The following is a 24,967-nucleotide window of genomic DNA, read 5'->3' as shown; positions in this document are numbered from 1 at the left end:
TTATTTAATACTGCGTACAAAAACAGCTTCAAGACCCCTCCTGTATGAAGAAACTAGTCGCATGCACTGCTCAGGTGTGAATTCGGCCCATTCTTCCACACAAACAGTCAGTAGGCCTCTTCTATGAGATCTGACTGTTAGTTCTTTCCATAGATTTTCAGTTGGATTCAAGTCAAGAAATTTTCTTTCTTGGAAACCAATTCAGAGTTTTCTTGCCCGTGTGTTCGGGATCATTGTCTTGCCGAACCATCCTGATTTCAACTTCATAATCCTGGAAGATGGCATCAGATTTTGATCAAGACTGTCTCTGTACATGTCAGTGCCGTTTCTTAAAAAAACAGCCCCTTACCATGTTGTTCCCACCTACAGACTTCACTGTTCATATGATGTTTTTGGAGTGATATGCAGCACCTTTTGTCCTCCAAACATGGTGTGTATTATGCCATCCAAAGAGTTCAAGTTTGGCCCGTCTGACCAGACTATGTTAAACAGGCCATTGTGGTTGAGTCCATTACTATTGTTCTCTTTGAAACAATGGTACCTGCTGATTTCAGGAGAACTGTGAAGAGCTACCTTTCTGTAGCTCCCTACAAGTGGTCCTTGGATCTCGCACAACTCTTCTGATAATTCTTGTCACTCCTCTGTCTGAAATCTCCTGGAGAGCACCTGGTTGTGGCCAGGTTATGGTGACATTTATTTAATTTGAAATAATCCAAATTCAATTTATCATTCTGCAGTGGATGAGTTAGAAGTAAAATTTGTTGTTAATATCCCAAAACGTTGATTCTGTTCATCTGGAAGTAGGTTTTTCAGTCGAGAAACGTTTCAAGAAAGCTCCAGCTCCAGACAGAAGAACAACTGCCGACTAAGCGAAAACCCACAGTGATCCCTTATGTGTCAGGAATATTGGAATAGTTAAGACACGTTTTCTCTTAAAAAAAAGCCCAAAACAGGCCGCACAAAAAACTGGTCCACCCCAAGGATCGGGTCCCCCGACACAAACAGAGTAACATACTGTAGTGTACGCTGGTAAGTGCCAGGAGGATTACCAGGATTTATACATCGGGGAAACCGAACAACCTCTGGCGAAGCAGATGGCACAACACAGAAGAGCCACCTCGTCAGGCCAGGACTCTGCAGTCTATTTACACCTACAGGCCAGTGGACACTCTTTCAATGATGAGGATGTAACATCCTGGACAGGGAGGAACGCTGGTTTGAGGGCGGAGTCAAGGAGGCCATTTACATGAAACAGGAAAGACCATCTCTGAATCGAGGAGGGGGCCTAAGGGTACATCTGTCACCATCTTACAGTGCTGTGATTGCAGCCATTCCCCAACTCTCTGTGAAAGGTACTCATGGACATTGATCAGTGGTTGTTGATCAAAAATGTCTTCATTTATCCAGTCATAGAAAAGAACTGCACAACATAGCCTAGCAAAACACCACTCTACTATGCAAATATTTTACACTCAAAGTTGGAAAGCATGAGATTTTTAAAGTCCTGATTAATAAAAAAAAAGATAAAGAATAATGAAAGAGAGAGAAATAGAACTGTTTGGTCCATCGTGTGTGTGCGTGGTTAATAGAAAGTACAGTTAGACCCTTGGAGGCTAACAGATGCGTGTCAGGGGTTGCTGAGTGGATGTGGAGAGAAGGACTCAAACGCAGGACTCATGGTGACGATGCAGGGTGTTTATTGTGAGGGAGGAATGACGAAAACAGGAGATGGCTGGCTGGCTGACTGACTGACTGAATGAACGGCTGACTGATCTGGACTTGGAAGGCAAACATGGGGCATAGACAGCAGTGACAACATTAATGACGCGACGCCGACCAGGAGAGAACTGAGGACTTAAATACACTGGCTGAACAATGACTGATAGGTGACAGGTGAGTGAGCAGCTGAACACAATTGAACTAACGATGCATGGAATAAGAACTAGAACATAATGCACACAGAGTAACGTAACACAAAACAGGAAGTGGAACGTACAGAGGATAAACAGTGGACATGAACTGAAAATGCTGGGTCAACGACCCAGAAACCCTGACAGTACCCCCCCTTCAAAGGCCGGCACCCGACGGCCGAAAGAGAAAAAGACCAGAACAGGGCGGGCGGAGGGGGCCCAGGACGGAGGGACGGAGTCCGAAACAAAAACAGTGCAGGGGGGCGAGACGAGACAGTTCAGGTGGGCGGCCGCGAGGAAGGCGGCGGCGGCCACTGAGCAGTTCCGGTGGGCGGCCGCGAGGAAGGCGGCGGCGGCCACTGAGCAGTTCCGGTGGGCAGCCGCGAGGAAGGCAGCGGCGGTCGAGATGAGACGGGTCCGGTGGGCGGCCACGCCGGCGATGACGTCCAGGATGTGGCTTGGGCGATGGCGTGGCGGCCCCAGGACCAGGCGAAGCAGAAGCTGAAGCTGAGGCGGAACCAGGCGAAGCAGAAGCTGAGGCTGAGGCCGGACCAGGCGAAGCAGAGGCTGAGGCTGGACCAGGCGACGGCACGGGAGCCGGGGGTGACGGAGCCACAGCTGTAGAGCCAGCAGGCGCGGAAGCCCCTGGCTGGAGACAGGCAGGGCCAGTAGGCGCGGAGACAGGCAGGGCCAGTGGGTGCGGAGACAGGCAGGGCCAGTGGGTGCGGAAACCCCTGGCTGAGGAGCAGGAGGGCTCACAGCTGGCTCTGGGTGCTGTGGCTGCAGGTCCGGGAACTGAACAGGGTGGTGAATGAGCGACTGGACTGACTGGAGGGCAGGAGGAGACTGGACTGACTGGAGGGCAGGAGGAGACTGGACTGACTGGAGGGCAGGAGGAGACTGGACTACAGGGGACTGGGCAGGAACAGGCTGGACGGGAGTGGGCTGGACTACAGGCTGGACGGGAGCAGGAGTGTGAATTGATTGGACTGAGGAGGCTAATGGATAAACAGGGGTCGGTGAGGCTAATGGCTGAGCTGAGGTTGGTACGGCTAATGGCTGAGCTAAAGACTGAGCTAGTGAGGGGGATAAAGCTGCAGCCTGGGCTAGTAAGGCTGGTGCCTGAGCAGGGGACAGGTCAGCTAGCCTAACTAGAGACAGTGCTAGGGCGTGGAAAGCTGAGTGAGGAGATACATGGGGTGGCAAACTAGCAGGTGGACAAGGTAGCTCTTCCGTGCCTCCAGAGCGTAAGGGCACTGGCTGGAGAGCCTCAGCTGAGTCTCTAGGGGGGTCAGGCCGGACCCTGGCCGCCCTCAGCCTGGGCGCTGGGACAGGCGCGGGAGGTGGCTGGACACCAGTCACCCCCACCCGAGAAACAGGAACGGGTGTGGAGGTAGACTGGGTCACCGCTGCTCTCGTCCTGGGAGCTGGCACCGGTGTGGGTGCTAGCTGGGCCGTAGCCACCCAAGGGGGTGCTGCAGGGGCAGGCTGAGCTTCGTCTGCCCTCACCCGAGAAGGTGAAGCAGATGGAGGGGAAGGCAGGCTCTGAGCTGCCCTGTTAGCAGCAAAAGGGTGAGTGACAGGCGAGGAAATGGTGATTGAGTGGGAGAAATCACTAGGTTCAGTAGGGTTAAGGTCTCTAGCAGTGGCCTGTGATGGTAGAAAAACAGTTTCTTCGGAGGTAGGATGGTGAGTATTAGTGGGGTAGTCCAGAATGTAGTCACAGTAAACAGTCTTTGGCTTAGGTGGGCGGTGAACAGTCTCTGGATTAGATGAAAGGAAAAAGTCCATTTTGCTCACCGACTGATGCTGCTGCTTCAAACAGGAAGAGCGACGGCGGTGTGAGCCTTGCTTCTCCCACAGCTGAGCCGCTGAGCGAGAAAGCCTCCGCTGAGCCCAGGTGGGAGGCGGCGTCGCTGCGGCCTGGCGAAGTAGAAGGGCCGGAAAGTAAAACGGCTGGCGGGCGAGCGAGGAGCGGAGCGGCGGGAGGGCGAGCGGCCGAAACTCGGCCTGTGACGCCCACTCTCCACGGCGAATGCTCCAATGCAGGTGAGGCAGCGGGTGGAGGACCGCTGTGTTTCCGAGGCACGCCCAGAGCCAAGCGGGTCCCCTCAAAGACGCGCTCTCTTTCGGCGAAGAGCCGCTGTTTCTCCCTGAGCTCCTCCGCCCAGCGGGAGAGCGCTGACTCCTGCTGCTCGAACCAGCCCGAGTCCGCTGAGTCCCAAGCATGTCTTCTTAACGCGGGTCACATCATTCTGTCAGGGGTTGCTGAGTGGATGTGGAGAGAAGGACTCAAACGCAGGACTCACGGTGAAGATGCAAGGTGTTTATTGTGAGGGAGGAATGACGAAAACAGGAGATGGCTGACTGACTGACTGACTGACTGACTGACTGAACGGCTGACTGAATGAACGGCTGACTGAATGAACGGCTGACTGATCTGGAATTGGAAGGCAAACATGGGGCATAGACAGCAGTGACAACATTAATGACGCGACGCCGACCAGGAGAGAACTGAGGACTTAAATACACTGGCTGAACAATGACTGATAGGTGACAGGTGAGTGAGCAGCTGAACACAATTGAACTAACGATGCATGGAATAAGAACTAGAACATAATGCACACAGAGTAACGTAACACAAAACAGGAAGTGGAACGTACAGAGGATAAACAGTGGACATGAACTGAAAATGCTGGGTCAACGACCCAGAAACCCTGACAATGCGAGAGTGAAGCTAAACACAGACACGCCTCCTCTCATCTATACGAGTTTGTTTCTCTCTTTCTCTCTACCCATCATTTTCCTGTCTGATCCAAGGGTGATGGTGGCACCAAAACAAGGCCATAATTAGATATTAACATACATATGTTACACGGTTGTTGTCCAGGAAACAGCTCCAGTGTGTATGGGTGCTCAAATATCTTTAGGCTGTCCTCATTTAAGTAACTGGATTCGAAAAAAACAGACTTCTACATTTATTAAAACAAAATACAGTTTAACAGTTTAAAAGAGGTGTGTGAGGACAGGGTTGGCAACATTTCTGGCTGAAGCCATTCAGATTTGGATCTGTAAGACATGCTACCCAGTCTAGCTCTGCTTAGTATATAGGAAGTCATCCCAGTCAGGAGTACAGCTATTTGACAAAATACATTTTGCAAATGATTAAGTGACTAAACAGTAAAGTAATGTGTGTCCGTTTTCTGTGGTGGAGTTGTTCCACCTACAGAGCTGCAGGCTGTTGGCGGCATTTCTGCAGACAGAGCATCAGCTCTGGCTAACGGTGCCAGAGGCTCCTCACCTTTGTCCTCCTAAAATGTCAAGTGATTTCTCACACACTTCGAGACTGCACATTTCAAATCAGTTCCCTATAGTATGGTGGTGCACTGCTTAGTACTGTGTGTCGGGGCGTGGTCAGCGGCGCAGTTGCGGTGGAGGTGGACGCACTTGAGCGGCATCCACTCGCCAGCTTAAACGTCTGTACTGGGTACTGTACTGTAGCTTTGTTGTTGTTGGTGTGTGTTTGGCTGGTGCCTGAAAAGCTGCAGCCGCGTGTGAACAAGCAACCGTAATAAAGAAAGTATGCCGAAGAGCGGTGAGATGTGGTCGGGTCGTGGATTTGTTACATACTGTCACCTCAGAGAAAGAGGGGTCATGATTCAAGCTCTAGCTGGGGCTGGTTGTGAGGAGTTTGTATATTCTACTTGTACCTCTGTGGATTACCTCTGAGGTACCCTAGCTTCTTCAACAGTCCAATTATAATCCTATACACTATACATTTATTTAGTACTGACTGAACTGAACTGTAACCAAAGAGCACAAAGTCTGCCAAGGAAATATCTCTTCTTACATCACTACACCACCAGCAGCCTGAACCGTTGATACAAGGCAGGATAGGTCCATACTTTCATACTGATTATGCCCATTTCTGACCCTACCATTCCACTGTTGTACCAGAAATGGTAGTCTCAGTTTCTTGTTGTTGACTGACACGAGTTGTACACTGTTTGGTCTTCTGTTGCTGTCGCTCATCTGTTTAAGATGCTGTTCCGCATGCATTAGTTTTAACAAGTGGTTATTTGAGTTCAGGTCTGGCTCTTCCCCTCTGACTTCTGGGATCAGTCCGGCATCTTTGCACACAGAACTTCTGCTCGCTGGATCTTTTCTCTTTTTCAGACCGTTCTTTGTAAACTCTGAAGTTGGTATGTAGGAAAATCTGAGTAGCGAGCCGTTTCTGGAATACTCAGACCAGCATGTCGAACAGCAAAAACTATGTTTGATTATTTAAATCACATTTATTTAAATAACCTTTTCTCAGTTTTGAACTTCAGGAGACATTTTGACCAGGTCAGCCATTCCTAAATACATTGGATTAAAGGAATGTTCTGACCTACCTCTGGTTCTCACCCCTAGTATATTGAAGCATTTTAAGAGTCTGGTGATGGACCACATTGTTTTCACACCCTTCTGCAATTAACCCGTTCCAGTTTGTATACTAGTCAAATTGACTGGAAATATGGTGTCTTAGAAAGATGATGTCTAACCAAATACTTACTTTAGACTGCATACTTCGTCCTCCAGTAACACTATAAAGAATCTTGGAATATGTTTTAACCAGGCTGCTTCCTACAGTGTGCAACTATAAGCACTGCCTTTATTCATTTGAGCAGCTCCCAGTTTGGATTTGGGAGGCAGGCTTAATGTTTACTTCTTCACTCAACTTATTACACGCTCTGTGTGTTTTATACACCACCACTGTGTTTAATTATTAGTCATAATTTAACTCTTAGCCTGTCTTCCACCCCTCACCCACAACCCTCCTTAAGCCTGGTTCTGGAGGCGTCACCATTGGGGGTCATGTGATTGTTAGGTTTAAAATCTAAGTCTCCAGGTTCTTTACCTTACAGTAGAAAGTCCCTTTAGATAATTGCTGTTGTGAACTGGTGCTGTATGAATCACAGATTGTAAAGGTTTCTGAATATTTGTAACAGAAATACAGTGAATTCCTCAGATGGTTTCAATATCATCAGCTGTGTTAAATGTTCAGATTGCTGACCTAGCACTGGTGTAATGATTAAAAATAATGTGGCTTTACAGTCTGTTGTAACTCAGTCAGCAGGCCATATGATATATTATTTACAGCAATTCCTCTGAAGCCCAGATGGTTAGGAGGAAGGGAAGGACAGAAGCTCCAGGCTGTGTCACTCCAGTTGATTCTTTCTCTTCAGTTGTGATTAGAGATCGTAAAGCTCGATGTTCACTTCTTTTGTCTGGTTTATGGTTAAATAAGAACAATTGTTGGCCCACCAGACCAATGTTTCTGAGCTTGTTTCTCTTTGCCCTGCAAATTAGTAGCTGCAGTGGGCTTCACAGGTTCAGATAAGAACCCTGTGCTCAACAATTCATTTTTGAAACATTACATTCTTGACGAGTTTGATCTGTTTTAACCATTGTAACCAGGTTCACTGTCTTACATAAAAAGTACTGGCTAAGTAGAAGCTGATGACACTGAAATGTATTGAATCTGTCATGATCCTGGGCCATGTTGGCCCAGCATTCTTAGTTTTCATGTATTTTTGTATTTTGTTCTTTATTTAGGCCACGGTTCCTGGGTTGCTCTGTTAAGTTGTTCCTTATTTAATTTCCCCCTTGTGACTTTTACCCCCTGTGTGCCCCTCTGTATCTGTGAGTCTCCCCTCCTTGTGTTTTATTCCATGTTTCCCCAGCCCGCTATGCCTGTGCTCTCCTGTCTCTCTCCTTCTGTCTGCACCTCTGTGTACTTCCTGTTTTACTTTGACAGTCTCCCGTCAGTGTTGTGTTACTCCTGCCGTGTCTTGTTACGATTATCTGTGTCAGCTGTGTTCCCCGTGTGCTCCCACTTCCCTCGTTAACCCTCTGTGTATTAATGTGCATGTCTCCCTCAGTTCGGTGTCGCGTCGTCAATGTCTCCTCCCTGAACCTGTGTGTCTTCCTGTGTTCCCGCGGTCTTCTGTTAGTATTCCCAGTTTAGTTCTGTTTCTTTGTGAAGCCTGCAATAAAGCAGTGATTTTGAGTTCAGCTTTTTGTTTTGCGTTTGGGTCCTCATCTGCATCCACACAGCCAGTTCATGACAGAATCTGTTATGTAGGAAGAAATGAAAGAGAATTTTGAAGAAAAAACAAAATTTTCTGTTCCCCACATTGTAGAGGGTGACTTTGCATCCACTAAGCAGTGAAATGAGAGCAGTAAGGGGTTAAACTGAGATTCAGCGGTTGGGTGAACCCTGAGATCAGTTGTAGTGGCTAAACATGGAGAGAAGAACCACAACTTACAATCACTCTAATGTGAGCTCCACGTTAGAGCTGACCTGCTGCTCTCTGTGGATTTACAACACTGAATACAACACGATGTAACAAGATGCTTTTACAAGGCAATTATTATGTCTTTATACTACTTAAGCACACAGAGGACCTGCAGCTGCTGCTGGGCCTTCTGGGGTTGTGGGTCCAGGTGAGATAGGTGGAGAAAACCTGAAAGTGCAGACAGATTCCACCTGTTCTCCATTTACAATGTGAGGGGAGTGGACCTAATAATGACGGTGGGTTGGTGTGCAGTCATATGTTTAGGGGGCTGACAATGAACTCGTATATATCTTCCTGTTCTCCAGATGGCTCAGCGCTCTGTGAAGGGTGATGGTGATGGCATCCACTGTGGACCGATTTGCTCTGTAAGCAAACTGGTGGGGTCGAGGGTGGGGTGGCAGACACTGTCTGATGTGCTGACTCACTATCGGCTACATGACTACAGATCAGTGAGGTTGGCTGTACCAGTCTTTTGGGGGATGGGAATGATAGCGGAGGCCTTCAGACGGGGGGGGGGGAACGTGACATGACTCAGGGAGAGGTTGAACTGCCAGCTGGTCGTCAAATGACGTCCATAGGACCTCTGTGTAAGGGCTATTTATAGTCCAAATTTTATGTATAGGCTCTGTATGGGTAGAGGCCATGTTTTCTGCAGATGATTAGCGAACATCTCCATGATGGCAGTTGTAGCTGCACGGTGGATGTCCCCAGCTTCTCACCGACAGTTTGTAAAATGCATGCACTGACAAAGCGTGTCGAGCACATAGTCTAGGTCATACGTACACACTTGCACAACTTCTCATACTTTCTGTTGCAACGTCTTTCATAGCAGTCTAGCAGTGACAACATTTCCTTTCTCTTACAAAGCTTTTCACAATAAAACAGGATGCCAGCCTCACTAAAACAAGTGCAAATGCGCTTTTAAACGTAACACATTGTGACCCAGAATGTTATATTTTATATTTTAACATGGATTTACACGTTTTTAATATTTCAACACATTTTAATAAATTTCAGTTTTAACCTGGTTACAAACAAATACGTTGATTAATTAAAATAAATAAACCAATTAAAGAAAAGCAGGAAAATGCAAAATAACAGAACACATTTTTATCTCTCCTCACTCTTCTCTGTTTTCTTCTTCTGTCTTCAGCTCTCCTCTCACTCGTTTCCCGACACTCTTTGCTTGTTACCTCACTTATTTGTTTTATTTGGCCATTACTGTCTGTCTCTACTTCCTCTCCTGTATGTCTGTTGTGTTTGGCTGTTTCCTCTTTCGATAAATTTTCTTTTTTTCAGTAGTACTGTTGTTCTGCCAGCACATCTCTAAATACAGGGAAACAAATAGAAAGACAGATTTAACCTATCAGCTCATATTTACATGCAGTCATAGCTGTCTGCTCGGGTTTCACCACACAGGTTAATAAAATGTTGACAGCATAGGAAGAAAACCTCTGAACACTAACAGAAAATCCAAAATAAAGACATCAAGAAGTAGGAAAGCAGACATCTGCACAGTATGACACAACAAAACACACCACCAACCTGAGGATGCATTCAGTGCATTCTGATTTGAAGGGTTCCTAAGTGAGAGACGTGCCGCAGAAGTATCTGCGTGGTGGCCAGAATAAGATCTGTTCGAATTCTCGAAATTCGAAAGAAAGTTTAAAAGTTTTCATCCTATAGAGGATACTCTGGACCATGCTGAAAGGAGAGGAGAAAACACCATCCCATAATTCATTGCAACGGAATAAGCAAAGTGGTGCAGAACGTGTAAATGTTCATTGTAACTGCATTTTCTGTTCATGACATAACCTGCTGATATATTTAGAATTTTTAACAGCAGCCTGTTAAACTCACAGCTGAACATCACACAGCTGGAATCAAAACTACTTCCTGTTGAGTTGTTACTGCACGAAGAACACAGAACGCTTTATCAGCCTAAGATCATGATCTATATTAACTGTTAAAGGTATGCTTAAGGTTCTGTCTAATCAGTGTTCATTTGTAATGTCCTTAGGATTCGTTTTTACTTCGGTGCAGTTCAACTTGGATAAATGTTGAATGGAGGGAATTTTGCTGCAGTCACAGAGATCCTAAATAGCGAGGAAGAAAGGAGTCACACAGCAGCTAAATTTAAGAAAATAAGGTTAATTTTATATTCCATGGGAAAGATTTAATATGGTAGGCAAATTACTGTGATGTCACAATTGCAGGATGTGATTTACATGGCTCAAAATCCTGAGCATGATGGAGAACGCTGCTAACCAAAGTAATCCAGAGTGAGCTCAGGTTACGCACGTCTTTCTCTCTGCAAACAGCGAGGTAACTCAGATAAATGAGATGAGGCTGAAGGAAAATCAATATGCTTTTAATATAAGTAACAACTTCTGATAGAAACGACTGAGCAAAGGGTTATTAGGACATCGGGCACAGAGCAAGATTCATCAGGTAGAGTTTCTTTACAAGCTCTTGCACCCTGTAAACATGAAATGTGTGTGGAACAGCTGAATAATGTTTTTACATTATTGTCAGATTACAAGCCATCTCAGTTACTATGTTACTGTGCTGTGTGCAACATTCAGGCTTGAACCTGACACAGTAACAGTTGTATTTGTTACACATGCAGCAGAGGGAATACACTGGCTGTGTGCTGAGAAAATGACTTTTCTGCTTTGTTTCATGAAAGCAGCATTACTGAGGAACAGTCAGTGGACTCACCTCGAAACACTCAGAGTGCCAAAGTTTTGGTTTTTGAGCCATCCACGCAAAGTGTGATTATGCACTTGTTCCAATAACATCTTCCCTTCTTGCCAATAGGGCAGTTTATTTTCAACTATCAAAAACACAAGAGGCATAAAACTTGGATTTCATGCGATTTGCAGTAAATTGTGTCTTACAGACTTTGTCATTTACATTTGTGTGACTCATTTAAATGATAGTGAAACTTACAAATACATATGTCACATATGTTCACAACTGTCAGTCGCCAAACTAATACTGTGCCTCTTTAGTAAATCCAGCATTTTTTTTTACATCTAAAGCAGGTTTTGTGCTGCTGTCGACTTTAGCAAATAAGGCCCTAAATGTTCCTTCTTCTTTCAAATTCCAGCGATATTTTTCACAGACAATGGAGACACAACATGTGGTGAAGTAAGAAGTGGATTTTGTAGTCCAACTACAGCTTCAATCATGATCATGACTGAAGCATTAATTAATGGCAGGACTTCTTTGAGCAGTTTTGTAGGAATGGGGTCTAAAAGACAGGTTGATGGTTTGGAGGAAGTAATTATTGAAGTTAACTCAGAAAGATCAATTGGAGAAAAAGAGTCTAACTTAACATCAATGGTACTAAGAGTCGCTGTAGATAATATTACATCTGTGGGATGATTATTGGTAATTTTTTCTCTAATGATAAAAATGTTATTTGTGAAGAAGTTCATGAAGTCATTACTAGTTGACGTTAAAGGGATGGTTGGCTCAACAGAGCTCTGACTGTTTGTCAGCCTGGCTACAGTGCTGAAGAGAAACCTGGGGTTGTTCTTATTTTCTTCAATCAGTGATGAATAGTAAGATGTTCTGGCTTTGCGGAGGGCTTTCTTATAAAGCAGCAAACTATTTCTCCAGGCTAAATGATGATCCTCTAAATTTGTGACATGCCATTTCCTCTCGAGCCGATGAGTTATCTCAGTGGGCATTTTGACAGTTATACCAGGGAGTCAAGTACTTCTGATTTGAGGCCTCATTTTTCACAGGAACTAAAGTATCCAGAGTCGTACATAGTGAGGAGGTAAAATTATTAAGATGACTGACTTCTGTGGGAGTAGGCTGTGATGCATAAGTGAATGACATTTCACCACTTGTAATTTTTTATGAAATATATTTCATATATTATCTTCAGTGTAGGCCTTGCCATCATGTTTATATTCTTAATGTGAAATAAGCATGAACCACACTGGCTAACTGCTCTGTTCTTGCAGTGAGTTTCCATCTTCAAAGTCAGACACTTCACACTTTTCCAATAAAAACAAGGCGTAACTTTTCTTGACTTTCTTGACGTTTCTCATAACTAATTGTTGCAAAGATCCGTATTAACATTAACAGTCTCCAATTGATCTAAAGCCAAAATACTTTGACTTGAATGACAAAAAAATACAGTCATTGTACCCCAAATATCAGTTATTTAGGCTTCAATTAAATTTTAGCAAACTAAAAATGTTAGTTTAATAACATTTAAAATACTAGGTATACCAAAGAATACTCTCAGACAGATTGTTTCCAAGGCAACAATGTAAAATAATAATTCACAGAGGAACAAGCTACTCACACAATGTTGTCTTCCATACCACTGACTACAACTGATTGCACATTCTTAACACCAGAAGGTGGCACTGTGGTTCACAACACCTCTCAAACATTTTCATCCTCTCGCACTGAGAGCAGAACACAAACTGTCTTTCAGCTAAAGGTACACAGCCTAACAATCTTGTTTTTATAGCGTCATGGTCTCGTAGCAGTAGATACATCACATACCCATGAAACATAGCAGTTTACTCCAGTAAAAGTTAAGCGAATTAGAAGATAGAAGATTTTTCACCTCATCTCTGTAAAATGATGCTGTTAAAAATGTCTCTAGCTGATAGTTTAGCAGTTGCTAGGCAACTGGAGCATTGAATTGAAGGCTGGACAATCCCATTTAACAGCCCCTTAGTTTGGGCCTTTGCAGTCTTCAGATCCTTTGAAGGATGCAGCAGGAATTGGGAAGCCACTACAGTAACTTAGTAACACAGAGACAAGACCTCAATACCCTCAAACGCAACAAAAAAAACCTAACTAACTAAAAAAAAACACCACAACCACACACAAACTGTGTTAAGGTTCAAAAGCTGAACTAGCTCAACAGCATTATGAGAGAAAGCAAAACTCAGTGTCGCCCACAATCTCTACCATGTCAATCATAGCCACAAGCTTCAGCCTCATTCCCAGCAACCCTCTGTCCAGCCTTGCCCTCAGTTATCTCCATGATAACACCACTACACAAGCAAAATAAATATAGAAATAAATGTGAAAATAACCCCTAACCAGAAAATTAATTTAAAATAAACAGGGATTGAAACTAAACACTAAAACTCTGTATGCATTTCACCATTGTGGTGAAGGTTATAGTTTGTCACTTTCAGGCTCAGGTTGCTTAGGTAACGGTCTATGTATTTATCACCAGGTCATATGTAAATCACCTATATTCCTCACTCTCATTGACAGTACCCCACCCACTTCCCGTCACCCACGTTTTTTTCACACAGTCTTCGGAAGTCGTGGAACATTCTCTTTCTATGGTCTTTCATCACTACATCACTGTCTATCACTTCCAGTACGTATGTAGATTAAGACTCAAAATTACCAATGGGAATTAATTCAATTCATTTAAACAGCACCAAATCACAAAAACAGTCACCCAAAGGTGCATTATATTGTAAGGTAGGCCATATAATAATACATACAGAGAAAACCCAACAATCATATGACCCCCTATGAGCAAGCACTTTGGCGACAGTGGGAAGGAAAAACTCGCTTTTAACAGGAAGAAACCTCCGGCAGAACCAGGCTCAGGGAGGGGCGGGGCCATCTGCTGTGACCGGTTGGGGTGAGAGAAGGAAGACAGGATAAAGACATGTTGTGGAAGAGAGACAGAGATTAATAACAGGTATGATTCAATGCAAAGAGGTCTGTTAATACATAGTGAGTGAAGAAGCTGACTAAAGAAAAAATACTCAATGCATCATGGGAATCTCCCAGCAACCTACAACTATTGCAGCATAACTAAGGGTCACCTGGTCCAGCCCTAACTATATGCTTTAGCAAAAAGGAAAGTTTGAATCCTAATCTTGAAAGTAGAGATAGTGTCTGTCTCCCGAATCCAAACTGGAAGCTGGTTCCACAGAAGAGGGGCCTGAAAACTGAAGGCTCTGCCTACCATTCTACTTTTAAATACTCTAGGAACAACAAGTAGGCCTGCAGTGTGAGAGCGAAGTGCTCTAATAGGGTGATATGGTACTACAAGGTCATTAAGATAAGATGGGGCCTGATTATTTAAGACCTTGTATGTGAGGAGCAGGGTTTTGAATTCTGGATTTAACAGGAAGCCAATGAAGGGAAGCCAAAACAGGAGAAATCTGCTCTCTCTTTCTAGTCCCTGTCAGGACTCTTGCTGCAGCATTTTGGATCAGATGAAGGCTTTTCGGGGAGTTTTTAGGACTTCCTGATAATGAATTACAGTCGTCCAGCCTGGAAGTAATAAATGCATGAACTAGTTTTTCAGCCTCACTCTGAGACAGGATATTTCTAACTTTAGAGATGTTGCACAAATGGAAGAACGAAGTCTTACATATTTGTTTAATATGTGTGTTGAAGGACATGTCCTGGTCAAAAATGACTCCAAGGTTCCTCACAGTGTTACTGGAGGCCAAGGTAATGTCATCCAGAGTAAGAATCTGGTTAGATACCATATTTCTAAGCTTTTCAGGGCCGATTACAATAACCTCAGTTTGATCTGAATTAAGAAGCAGAAAGTTAGCGGCCATCCAGGTCTTTATGTCTTTAAGACATTCCTGCAGTTTAACTCATTGGTGTGTGTTATCTGGCTTCATGGACAGATAGAGCTGGGTGTCATCTGCATAGCAGTATAAATGTATGCTATGTCTTCTAATGAAGCTGCCTAAGGGAAGCATGTATAATGTAAACAGAATTGGTCCTAGCACTGAACCATTTTCCATTTACCTCAGTGTATGAAGAAGAAGACAATCAACTTCTGTTGGAGTAGTGTTCAGGTAGCTGCTCTGCTCTGTGGATTATATTCTTAAACTCAGTTACAGCACTTTCAGAAAGACATCTACTGTAATCAAAACTACTCCCCACGGCTGTGTAATCAATTATTGTAAATGTAAATGTTATCAGGAAATGATCAGACAGGAGAGGGTTTTCAGGAAACACTGTTAAATGTTCAGTTTCTATGCCATATGTTAAAACAAGATCTAGAGTGTGATTAAAGTGGTGGGTGGGTTTTTTTACATTTTGAGAGGAGTGGACAAGGCTAAGCATCAGGCTTTCAAATGAATTAAAAGTCTGTCTGGGTCTTTCATTGATTAATAGGCTGGTGTGAGAAATTGCTGCCACACCTCCCCCTCGGCCTGTGCTTCGAGGTTTCTGGTAGTTAGAATGACTCGGGGGTGTTGATTCATTTAAACTAACATAATCATCCTGCTGCAACAAGGTTTCTGTAAGGCAGAGTAAATCAATTTGTTGATCAATTATTAAGTCATGTACTAACAGAGAGTTGGAGGAGAGAGACCTAATATTTAATCATCCACATCCACACGATAAGAATTCAGCGATTCCAATTCCATTATCTATGTCACTTTTTTATTCTCACTGGGTTCTCATAAGTTTTGAGGTCATTACTCAAAAAAAGTAATTATTACACATATTACACAAAACACTTTTCTTAAAAGTAATGCGTTATGTTACTTAAGTACTCCTGGGAGAAAGTAATGTTACACTAGTTGTAACATTACTTTCATAATACTCTGTCTCATAATAATAATCTCAATAACACGAATCCCTATCCTAATGAGGACTCTCTGATGAGGTCTTAGTATTTAGGTATGAACACAAAGCGCTATACAAATACAGGCCATTTACCATTTAACACAAAGATCATTAAGAACAAAAAAGTGAACATTTAAAAAAACAACAACCAACAACTAATAACAAAAGAGAACATCAAATAAACATGAGATCAAAGTCCCCAAAAGCCCCAAAACAAACAAAGAAAAAAACAAGTCTAAATCCCGGGTCCAAGACCCAGGACAGTGACACGTGCACTGCTTACGCAATTCTCCAACTAAAGTCTTAATGATTCTGCTGTTGAACTAGATCAAATGAACCCATTTCATTTCGTACCATGCAGACATGTTTCCTTTTTCTTCCACCTTCACCTTTCTGCATGCCACCCTGAAGAAGAGTTTGGATTATTTATTTCTTAACTTGTTATACCGTATTTTCACGACCATAAGGCGCACTTAAAACTCTTAGATTTTCTTCAAAAAGTGCGGCGCGCCCTATAGCGCGGTGCGCCCTATGTGTTGTAAGGAGGACGTAGTAGAGAACACCATGAGAACGTTAAAGGGTGAAGTGTGGGTGTTGATCGTATATACCGGGACAATCGCACATACCTGTATAAAAGAACAGGTATGTGCATTATGCAGGACATCGTTCTTTTAACAACCCTGAAAATGGCAAAGAGACACGCTTACGAAGCACAGTTTAAACTGAAGGCCATCAGCTACGCGGAGGAACATGGAAATCGAGCAGCGGCGAGAGAATTTAAGATTAACGAATCGATGGTTTGCAAATGGAGGAAGCTGGAAAACAAGCTCCGGCAGGTCAAGAAAACGCAGCTGAGTTTCCGCGGACATAAGGCGAGGTGGCTCGAGTTGGAGGAAAGACTCGAGCGGTGGATCATCGAGCAAAGAGCGAGCGGGAGAAGCGTTTCGACGGTCACCATTCGGCTAAAAGCAGTTTCACTAGCTGAAGAGATGAACATTGAACATTTCCAAGGAGGTCCGTCTTGGTGTTTTCGTTTTATGAAACGGTGCCATTTTTCCATCCGGACCAGGACTACGGTAGCGCAGCAACTTCCAGCGGATTATAAGGAAAAGCTGGCCATCTTCCGCTCCTGCTGCAGCAAACACATCGGCGACAAAAACATCCAGCCCAGCCACATCACAAACATGGACGAGGTCCCGCTCACTTTTGACATCCCGGTGAGTCACACTGTGGAGAAGAAGGGGACCAGCACGGTAGCGATACGCACAACGGGGTATGAAAAGTCTTCTTTTACTGTTGTGCTTGGCTGCCATGCTAATGGACAGAAACTGCCGCCTATGGTGATTTTTAAGCAAAAGACTTTGCCTAAAGAGAAGTTTCCAGCAGAAATCATCATTAAGGCAAATGAAAAGGGCTGGATGGATGAGGAAATGATGAAAGACTGGCTGAGGGAGGTGTATGTAAGGAGACCAGGTGGTTTTTTCCACGCATCACCATCGCTGTTGATCTGTGACTCTATGCGTGCCCATCTCACAGCCGATGTGAAAAAACTTGTGAAGCAAATGAACTGTGAGCTTGCTGTCATTCCGGGAGGCCTGACAAAGGAACTCCAACCGCTGGACATCGGTGTGAACCGCCCGTTCAAAGTAAGGCTGCGAGCGGCCTGGGAGCGAGACCACAGTTTCACTAAGAGTGGAAGGCAGCGCCGGGCGAGTTACGCCACAATTTGCCAATGGATTGTAGATGCTTGGGCTAACATGTCTGCTGGCACTGTTGTTCGAGCTTTCGCAAAAGCCGGCATCGTTTCCGAGGAGCCGCACGGCACGGAAAGTGACTCTGACGGTGAAGACAGTGAACCTGGCATGTTTGATGGAGATTTAGCGCAGCTGTTCAATTCAGACACAGAGGATGAGGACTTCGATGGGTTTGATTGATGATAAAAATGTGAGTACCAAACTTTGTTTTGCTCCTGCTTTATTTTTAAATACGCACACTTGTATGCTTGTGTGTTGTTGATGATGACGATTACCGGCAATAGAAATGTGAATAAGGTACCGAATTCAGGTTTGCTCCCGCTTTATTTTTAAATACGCATACGGTACTTGTATGCGCCCTATAATCAGGTGCGCCTTATGTGTGTGTTAAATACAGTAAGGGCACACATAACTGAGACTGCGCCTTTTAGCACAGTGCGCCTTATGGTCGTGAAAATACGGTACATAGGGCTGGGTTTTGATTATCGATTTATCGATTAAAATCTATTCTAGCTTGGATAACGTGATATCAATTCATTACAATCTTGAATAGATTTTTTAATATACATTTATTTTGCCTGAAACACCAGAATCTCAGGTTAAACCTCACAAAATTTCAACAACCAGCAAACAGCTAAAACAGTAAATGAGAGCAGGAACACGGATTCTGCACAAAGACGTAAACACAAAGCGCGGACCCGCCGACGGATCAGAATCAGTGAGATGTGACTTTCTCAACGACGGCACGGACACAGTTGAGGCTGAAAGCCAATAGCTCACTGATTCTGATGCGTCGGCGGGTCCGCGCTTTGTGTTCACGCCCTTTTTGTGCTGCTTCTAAAGCTGTTAGTTTTATCTCTCTCCAAACAATATTGACTGAACCAGCAGCAAAAGAAGATCCAAACTATGGCTCACATAAACATCGTCATGGACTCACTCTGACTTTTGCTGTTTTGCTTCCACCAGGATAAAATCACACTTCATGCACAGCTCTCTCTCTCTCTCTCTCTCTCTCTCTCTCTCTATACACTTCAAGAACAGTTTCCCGTCTAAAAATCTGTTTTCTGCATTATTCGCTTGCTTGTTACGCACAAGTCTACCGTTGTTTACAGGCTGTCGGCCGCTGTTTTTTTCCTTTTACTTACTTCCGAAAAGAAAACCTAATTTCTGCTGTTCAATAGGCTACTAAACAAATTTAAACTTTTTAAAATTATGCAAAATTGCAAAACGCTCAGCTGTGTCTCTAATCAAACCTCTGTAACTTTGCGTTGCTTCACTTCAGCAGCATCAGGTCATGTTCATATGTTGATTAATGGTTTTCTTTTGTTTTTGATCTACTGCAGAAAATTTTTATAAATCCCAGGCCAGGAAAATTGCCTTCATGTTTTTCTGTGTTTTATCCTCAGTTACTTTGACACAAAGGCCTCTGCTGTGATGCTCACACTTTTGATAAAGTCTCACAAGTGTCAGCTTTCGTTTTTATAGATATAAAAATATGGAAATGTACTGATGCGTGATCTGAATTATAATATTTCTGACTGTCTGAGGCAAAAAGAAGACATTGGTCCATACACCTGAAAGTCCTGAAAACACATTGTGAATTCTGTCTCGAGTCTACGGATGTATCCGTGTGTTTCCACGGTGCTGCGCTGAGCGAACAGCTGCTGAAGCTTTTGAAGTGTTGGAATGTGGAAATTTCAACATTGCTTGAAAAAACTGCCAGCTAGCAACGTCCCTCTCACCGGTAGGCTAAGTTATTTTTAGCCAATTACAAGTTGAATCTGGTAGTTGGGGTTGTTAGCTAACATACAGTCATTAAGAAGCAGTACAATTAATGTGTGTATGCGAGCTAATTTGCGATGTGCACCGCTGGCCCGGCCATTTATTTTTTAATGCACCTTCTCAGTGTCACGATCCTGGGTCTTATGACCCAGTGTTTTGAGTTTTAGTTCTTTTGATGTTTATAGTGTATGTTTAAGCTTATTAGGTTTCCTATGTTCATTTGCTTATTAGCTCCCCCTTGTGTTTTCAACCCCTGTGAAGTCTCCCTTGCCCTTCGTGTGTTTCATGTCTGTTGTCTTATGTTGTCATGTCTGCCTCTCATGTTTCCTGTTTTATTTTGAAGAGATCTCATGTTTTTATATTATGGATTATGTTTTGAGTCCTTTGTTGTACTGTTTCTTGTTTCCCTAGATTTCAGTTATGGTTATCATAGGTTTAGTTCTTTGGCTTTGTAATATGGCTTCCCTGTGTTCAATGTTGTGTCTACTGTGACCTTTTGTACCATGTTTCTGGTCCCTATGTTCTGTCTTCTCAGTTGCTGTTAAGTTTGCATGTTTAGAGTTCAGTCTGTGTGTTTCCTGCTTTACTTTGAAGGTCCATGTCTCATGTGAGTGTCTCTAGTTTTGCTTCCCTTGTCTCGTCCAGCCTGATTTCTCCCAGCTGTGCTCTCCTTCTGTGTCTCATTCCCTCGTTATCCCTCTGTGTATTTAAGCCCTGTGTTTCTCTTTGTCAGTGTTGTAGTCTCCCTCATGGCTGTGTTTCCCTGTGTGTCAGTTTATCCATGCCCCAGTTTAGTTTTGTTATATTCTTGTGCCATTCTGCAATAAAGCAGCTTTTTGAGTTTTATTCCTGCGTGGTGAGTTTTGCGTTTGGGTCCTTCTCCTGCCTGTACACAGCCGAAACATGACACTCAGATTAATTCACTGCGTGTCGTGCCCAGGGCTGGACTGGGACAAAACATCGGCCCGGGCATTTTGACTAGAGACCGGCCCCCCAGGTATTAAAGCCATAAAGCCTTTGAATGAAAACAAACGCTGTGGTGACAGTGATGTACAGTCTTGTTGGTATATGTATGATTTCTATATATATTACATCAGATAAAAACTTTGGTTGTAAGATTCAGATAATTATTTATTAAAAGCGAGACATTTTAAATGAGAATAAGAAAGTGTGTCTTTGTGCCCCCCTTTCCTTTGTTAATGCCCTACCTGGTCCCCTGGCTAAACTTTGCTAGACCCGCCCCTGCACAGTTACCAGCTGTCAGCTACTTAAAAAAGGATCCTGGTGTTATTTGTCTCTCAGAAACAGTTCATAACTTCCCTTCAACTCATTCATGTCACCTAAAAGGTAAACCTGTTCCTCCATCACCTGTTCAGCTCTGATGATTCAGTAAGGACATCTCCTGGTTTCATTTTCATGTTTCCCTCTCACCACATATCCAAACCGACATCATGACCAGCAGGTTTTACAGCTGTGGCTCCAGCAAACATCAGCTGATACTAGAAGGTAATATTAAATAAATTCTAACAACAGCTGATCAAACGTGCTGCTGTTGTTTAGCCCGACATGCACTGGTTTCCTCTTTCCTGCGCAAAGTGGGCGATAAACAAAATAGAGAGACGATCAGCTGATCACTGATCAGTTTCATGATTGAAGAAGAAACAGGAGAGGGAGGGGAGAGAATGAGAGGAGAAGCAGCTGACAAGCGTAACGACAGAATAACTCCAGCTTTGTGTCTTTTTCCATTGTAGCTGAAGTCCGGGACAAACTATGTTCCTTTTCAGTTCAATACGAAACGCGTAATATTTTCTCTGAACGCGGGACGATTCCGCTTTTTACGGGACGGTTGGCAACTCTACGAACTACCCAATCAATCAACTACCCAATATTGAATCAATGTTGAACGCTGACATTGATTCAACGCCAAATTTTCAAACACTGTTAATGTTGAAACAGTGTCAGATTCTGATATTGAATCACTGCACCCTTGGTTACTATTGCAACAACAATAACGTCATGATTAAAAATCAGTACTTAACAGGTATTTGTATCAATACTAAACGGCTGCAAATTACAATCAATACTTAAACCTGCAAAAAAGACAATTGTGTATGATCCACAAATAGGAAACCATTATACAGTGGGGCAAAAAAGTATTTAGTCAGCCACCGATTGTGCAAGTTCCCCCACTTAAAATGATGACAGAGGTCAGTAATTTGCACCAGAGGTACACTTCAACTGTGAGAGACAGAATGTGAAAAAAAAATCCATGAATTCACATGGTAGGATTTGTAAAGAATTTATTCATAAATTAGGGTGGAAAATAAGTATTTGGTCACCTCAAACAAGGAAAATCTCTGGCTCTCACAGCCCTGTAACGTCTTCTGTAAGAAGCTTTTCTGCTATCTGGGTAACCTTATGAATAAAATAAAGTTCACTATCAGTAACATCACAGCACCCACCCAGCTGTATAGAAACTCTGTCATGCTAGCTAGTACGCAGTACGAGTTATTGTAACTGACTGTAAAAAGTCAGCACAACGAAAATAAACTCCACCTAAACTTGGTTTATATCTGACCCAGATAGACTGCAGGTCATAACTTCTTACCTGAAGTTCAGTTCACCTGACACTCGGACCGGCGGCCGCCTCGGGTGTCTCCTCCTCCTGCCTCCCCCTCCTGCCTCCCCTTCCCTCATCCACCTGCTGGCCTCTGTGGAAGCTCCGCCATAGCCACCACCAAACAACTGACTTATTTTTACACATCTGCCAACGTCTGGCCAATCCATCACCTTTCATTGTTTATACTGTTAGTAAAAAAAAAAAAAAAAAAAAAAAAAAAAAATCATCGGCCCATAAAAACGAAAAATCACATCGGCCCACCAGGCAAATGCCCAGCTATGGTCTTGCCATCACTGCCATCAGTTAACCCTTCGTGTGCCAGCTGTGGCACGCGTGCCCAGGGTTGCTGACCCCTGAGTTACACTATGAAGCAAGGCAAGTCTGAGGGGGTCCAACCCTGTACTAATGAAGTGGTAGAGAGTACAGAGGGCCCGGTGGCGCCAGTGTCCGGCAGCCTCGCCTCTGTCAATGCGCCCCAGGGTGGCTGCCATCACCAGTGTGTGAATGTGTGTGTGTGAATGGGTGGATGACTGGTTGTGTAAAGCGCTTTGGGGTCCTTAGGGACTAGTAAAGCGCTATACAAATACAGGCCATTTACCATTTACATATCTGTACATAGCATTTTATGTTTGGGGGGCTATGTGGGGCTGCATGGCATCAACGCATTAGCGTGGTTAGCTCGTTAGCGCCGTGCAGCCCCTCACACAGGGTGATCTGTGGTAATTGGCTAATGGAGATTTGCCGCGTTAATGCGATTATGGCGTGAACCTCATTTTAATGAGATTAACGCTGACAGCACTAACATAAGCATAAAAGTGTACTGAACAATCACACAAAAGCTGCCTTGGCTGGTTGTCGACCTAGCTTTCAAAGAAGATCCAGGATGGCAGTAAATAACAGGATGGATGCAAACAGCTCGTGATTCACTTTCAACTTCCATCCATCCATTCTTCATTTTGAGCAAATATTTACCTACAGACAACTTTAAAAGTAAAGAATCTGATTTAGTATGTTTTTTATTAAGTTTGTTTTCAAATACTGACAGAAATATAAACTTTTTTGTTCTGTAGTTTCTTTGTTGTAAATAAATCTCATGGAAAGCCTGTTTATTTCCCCTTAATGGTGCTACATCTGTCAGAAAAAATGCATTTGTAGGTTTTAATTAAATTATGTTGTCTGTGCCCATGAAAAACTTGCCAAATCTTCTGTGGCAATGCCAAACACCTGATACTGCTATTGACTCGTTTTGAGTTTCTCCTAGCCAACTTGCCATAAATCCTGATTGAAGAATAGGATGCCACGTGAGTGTTTCTTCCACATACTACTCAGGCTTTTGTTTGTTAAATGGATAGATTGTTAAATTGCCAGTATGTCTTGTTTCTTCAGACTTCAATCAGCTAATCCAATAAACAACATCAAACAAGAGTCAGTAACAGAATAAGCTGTTTGGCATTGGCAGATTTGGCAAGTTTTTCATGGGTGCAGCACACATACTCAACCACCCACTAAGAGGAAATTTACAGGCTTTCCCACAAGTATAAGCTTTACTGTGAAAAAAAAAGTTCTTACAAGAAAGAAATGATCAACCAAATACAAACTTCCGTACTTTTTGTTCCATGTTTAGCTGCATTTTGGGATAATATAGAATGGAGTGAAGCCAGTGATGTTACAAGACATTTCTGATGATTTAATGCTTGCTTCTCTCTGTCCTTGTATGTCTTTTTCCCTGCAGATGTATGTGACATGTACCGTGCAGGCAAAAGGCACTCGTCTGGCTAAGCCAGTGTTGTCTCTCGGGCTAATGTGTCTGGCCTTCCTCACTGGTTTGAACCGTGTGGCTGAATACCGCAACCACTGGTCAGATGTCATCGCTGGCTTTATCATTGGCACTGCCATTGCCACTTTCCTGGTGAGACTCGTATCCAAAGCTCATGTGTACTGTAAACTGATTGAAATAACTGATTTAAGAAAGTTTTTTATTACTCCTCAGCCATAAAAGGCTGATTGGAGTTTGTGAATGCAATAAAAATAAATAACTAGTCTGTCAAATGGAATAAAGTCTGTTCCTTCAAATATATTTAATTCCTTTACAACTCCAATCTGGAAAGTTAAACATATTAGTGTTTGTAGTATATCAGGGTTGTTTCAAATGGGTGTACATTTGTGTGGGATTAATGGAGACTCCGTCATTTTTAGAAACTCCCACCATGCTGTCAGAAAGGAGCTGATATATAACAAATATAACAAACACATGTGGGACTTATAAAGGTTTATCTTACCTTAGGTTTATCTTACAGTGATGCTTTTAAAGCATACATGTTGTTTGATGCTTGAGCTAATGAATGATAGGTCAGAAATCTCTATATTAGTGCGTAGTGCCTGTTCTATGGCCATACCCAGAGGGTATGTTTTAACCATCCTGAGATGTATTGTAGCCTGTTGGCTAAGATGTAGTGGTGAAAGTTAGGCAGATCTAGTTCTCCTTTATCTTTAGTCCTTTGGAGTTTTTTTATGCTAATCCTGGGTGGGTTTATCTTTCCACAAGAATTTAGAAATAGATTAATCCAGAGATGTAAACCACTCTGGTTTGCATAATTTGCACACTGTTAGAACTCTGATCTACCACCACATATTTTAAAAACAACGAGGGTTTTTACAGACAGAAACATGGATGTGCCATCGGCTCCCCCGTGTCACCTATTGTAGCCAACCTTTACATGGAGGAAGTGGGGAAAAAAGGTTCTTGGCTCTTTTAAAGGGAGAGTACCCAGCCACTGGTACAGATATGTAGACGACACCAAGGTCAAAATCAAAACCAAAGATGCAGAATCTTTCACTGCTTACATCAACGCTATGGAGAAAAACATTAAGTTCACCAGGCAAGACAAAAAAAGATAACTGTTTGATATTCCTAGACTGTGCCGTGCACATTGAAGAGAATGGAAACCTCAGCAA

General features: G+C 43.4%; 1 protein-coding gene across 6 annotated transcripts in view; it reads left to right on the top strand.

Moving 5' to 3' along the window:
- The window catches only part of plppr5b (phospholipid phosphatase related 5b), a 117,258-nt gene that overhangs the window by 66,436 nt on the left and 25,855 nt on the right, over positions 1 to 24,967 (top strand). For all 6 annotated transcript variants that reach the window (XM_040051181.1, XM_040051182.1, XM_040051179.1 and 3 more), the window contains one exon: positions 23,745 to 23,921. In XM_040051181.1, the coding sequence (XP_039907115.1) occupies positions 23,745 to 23,921 (177 nt within the window). The remainder of the gene's footprint in view (positions 1 to 23,744; positions 23,922 to 24,967) is intronic.

The sequence above is a fragment of the Simochromis diagramma genome, unplaced genomic scaffold (genome assembly GCF_900408965.1).
Source record: "Simochromis diagramma unplaced genomic scaffold, fSimDia1.1 OVJJ01000644.1, whole genome shotgun sequence".
NCBI lineage: Eukaryota > Metazoa > Chordata > Actinopteri > Cichliformes > Cichlidae > Simochromis > Simochromis diagramma.
The sequence above is the reverse complement of the archived record's forward strand: the minus strand, read 5'-3'. Positions and strand labels throughout refer to the sequence as shown.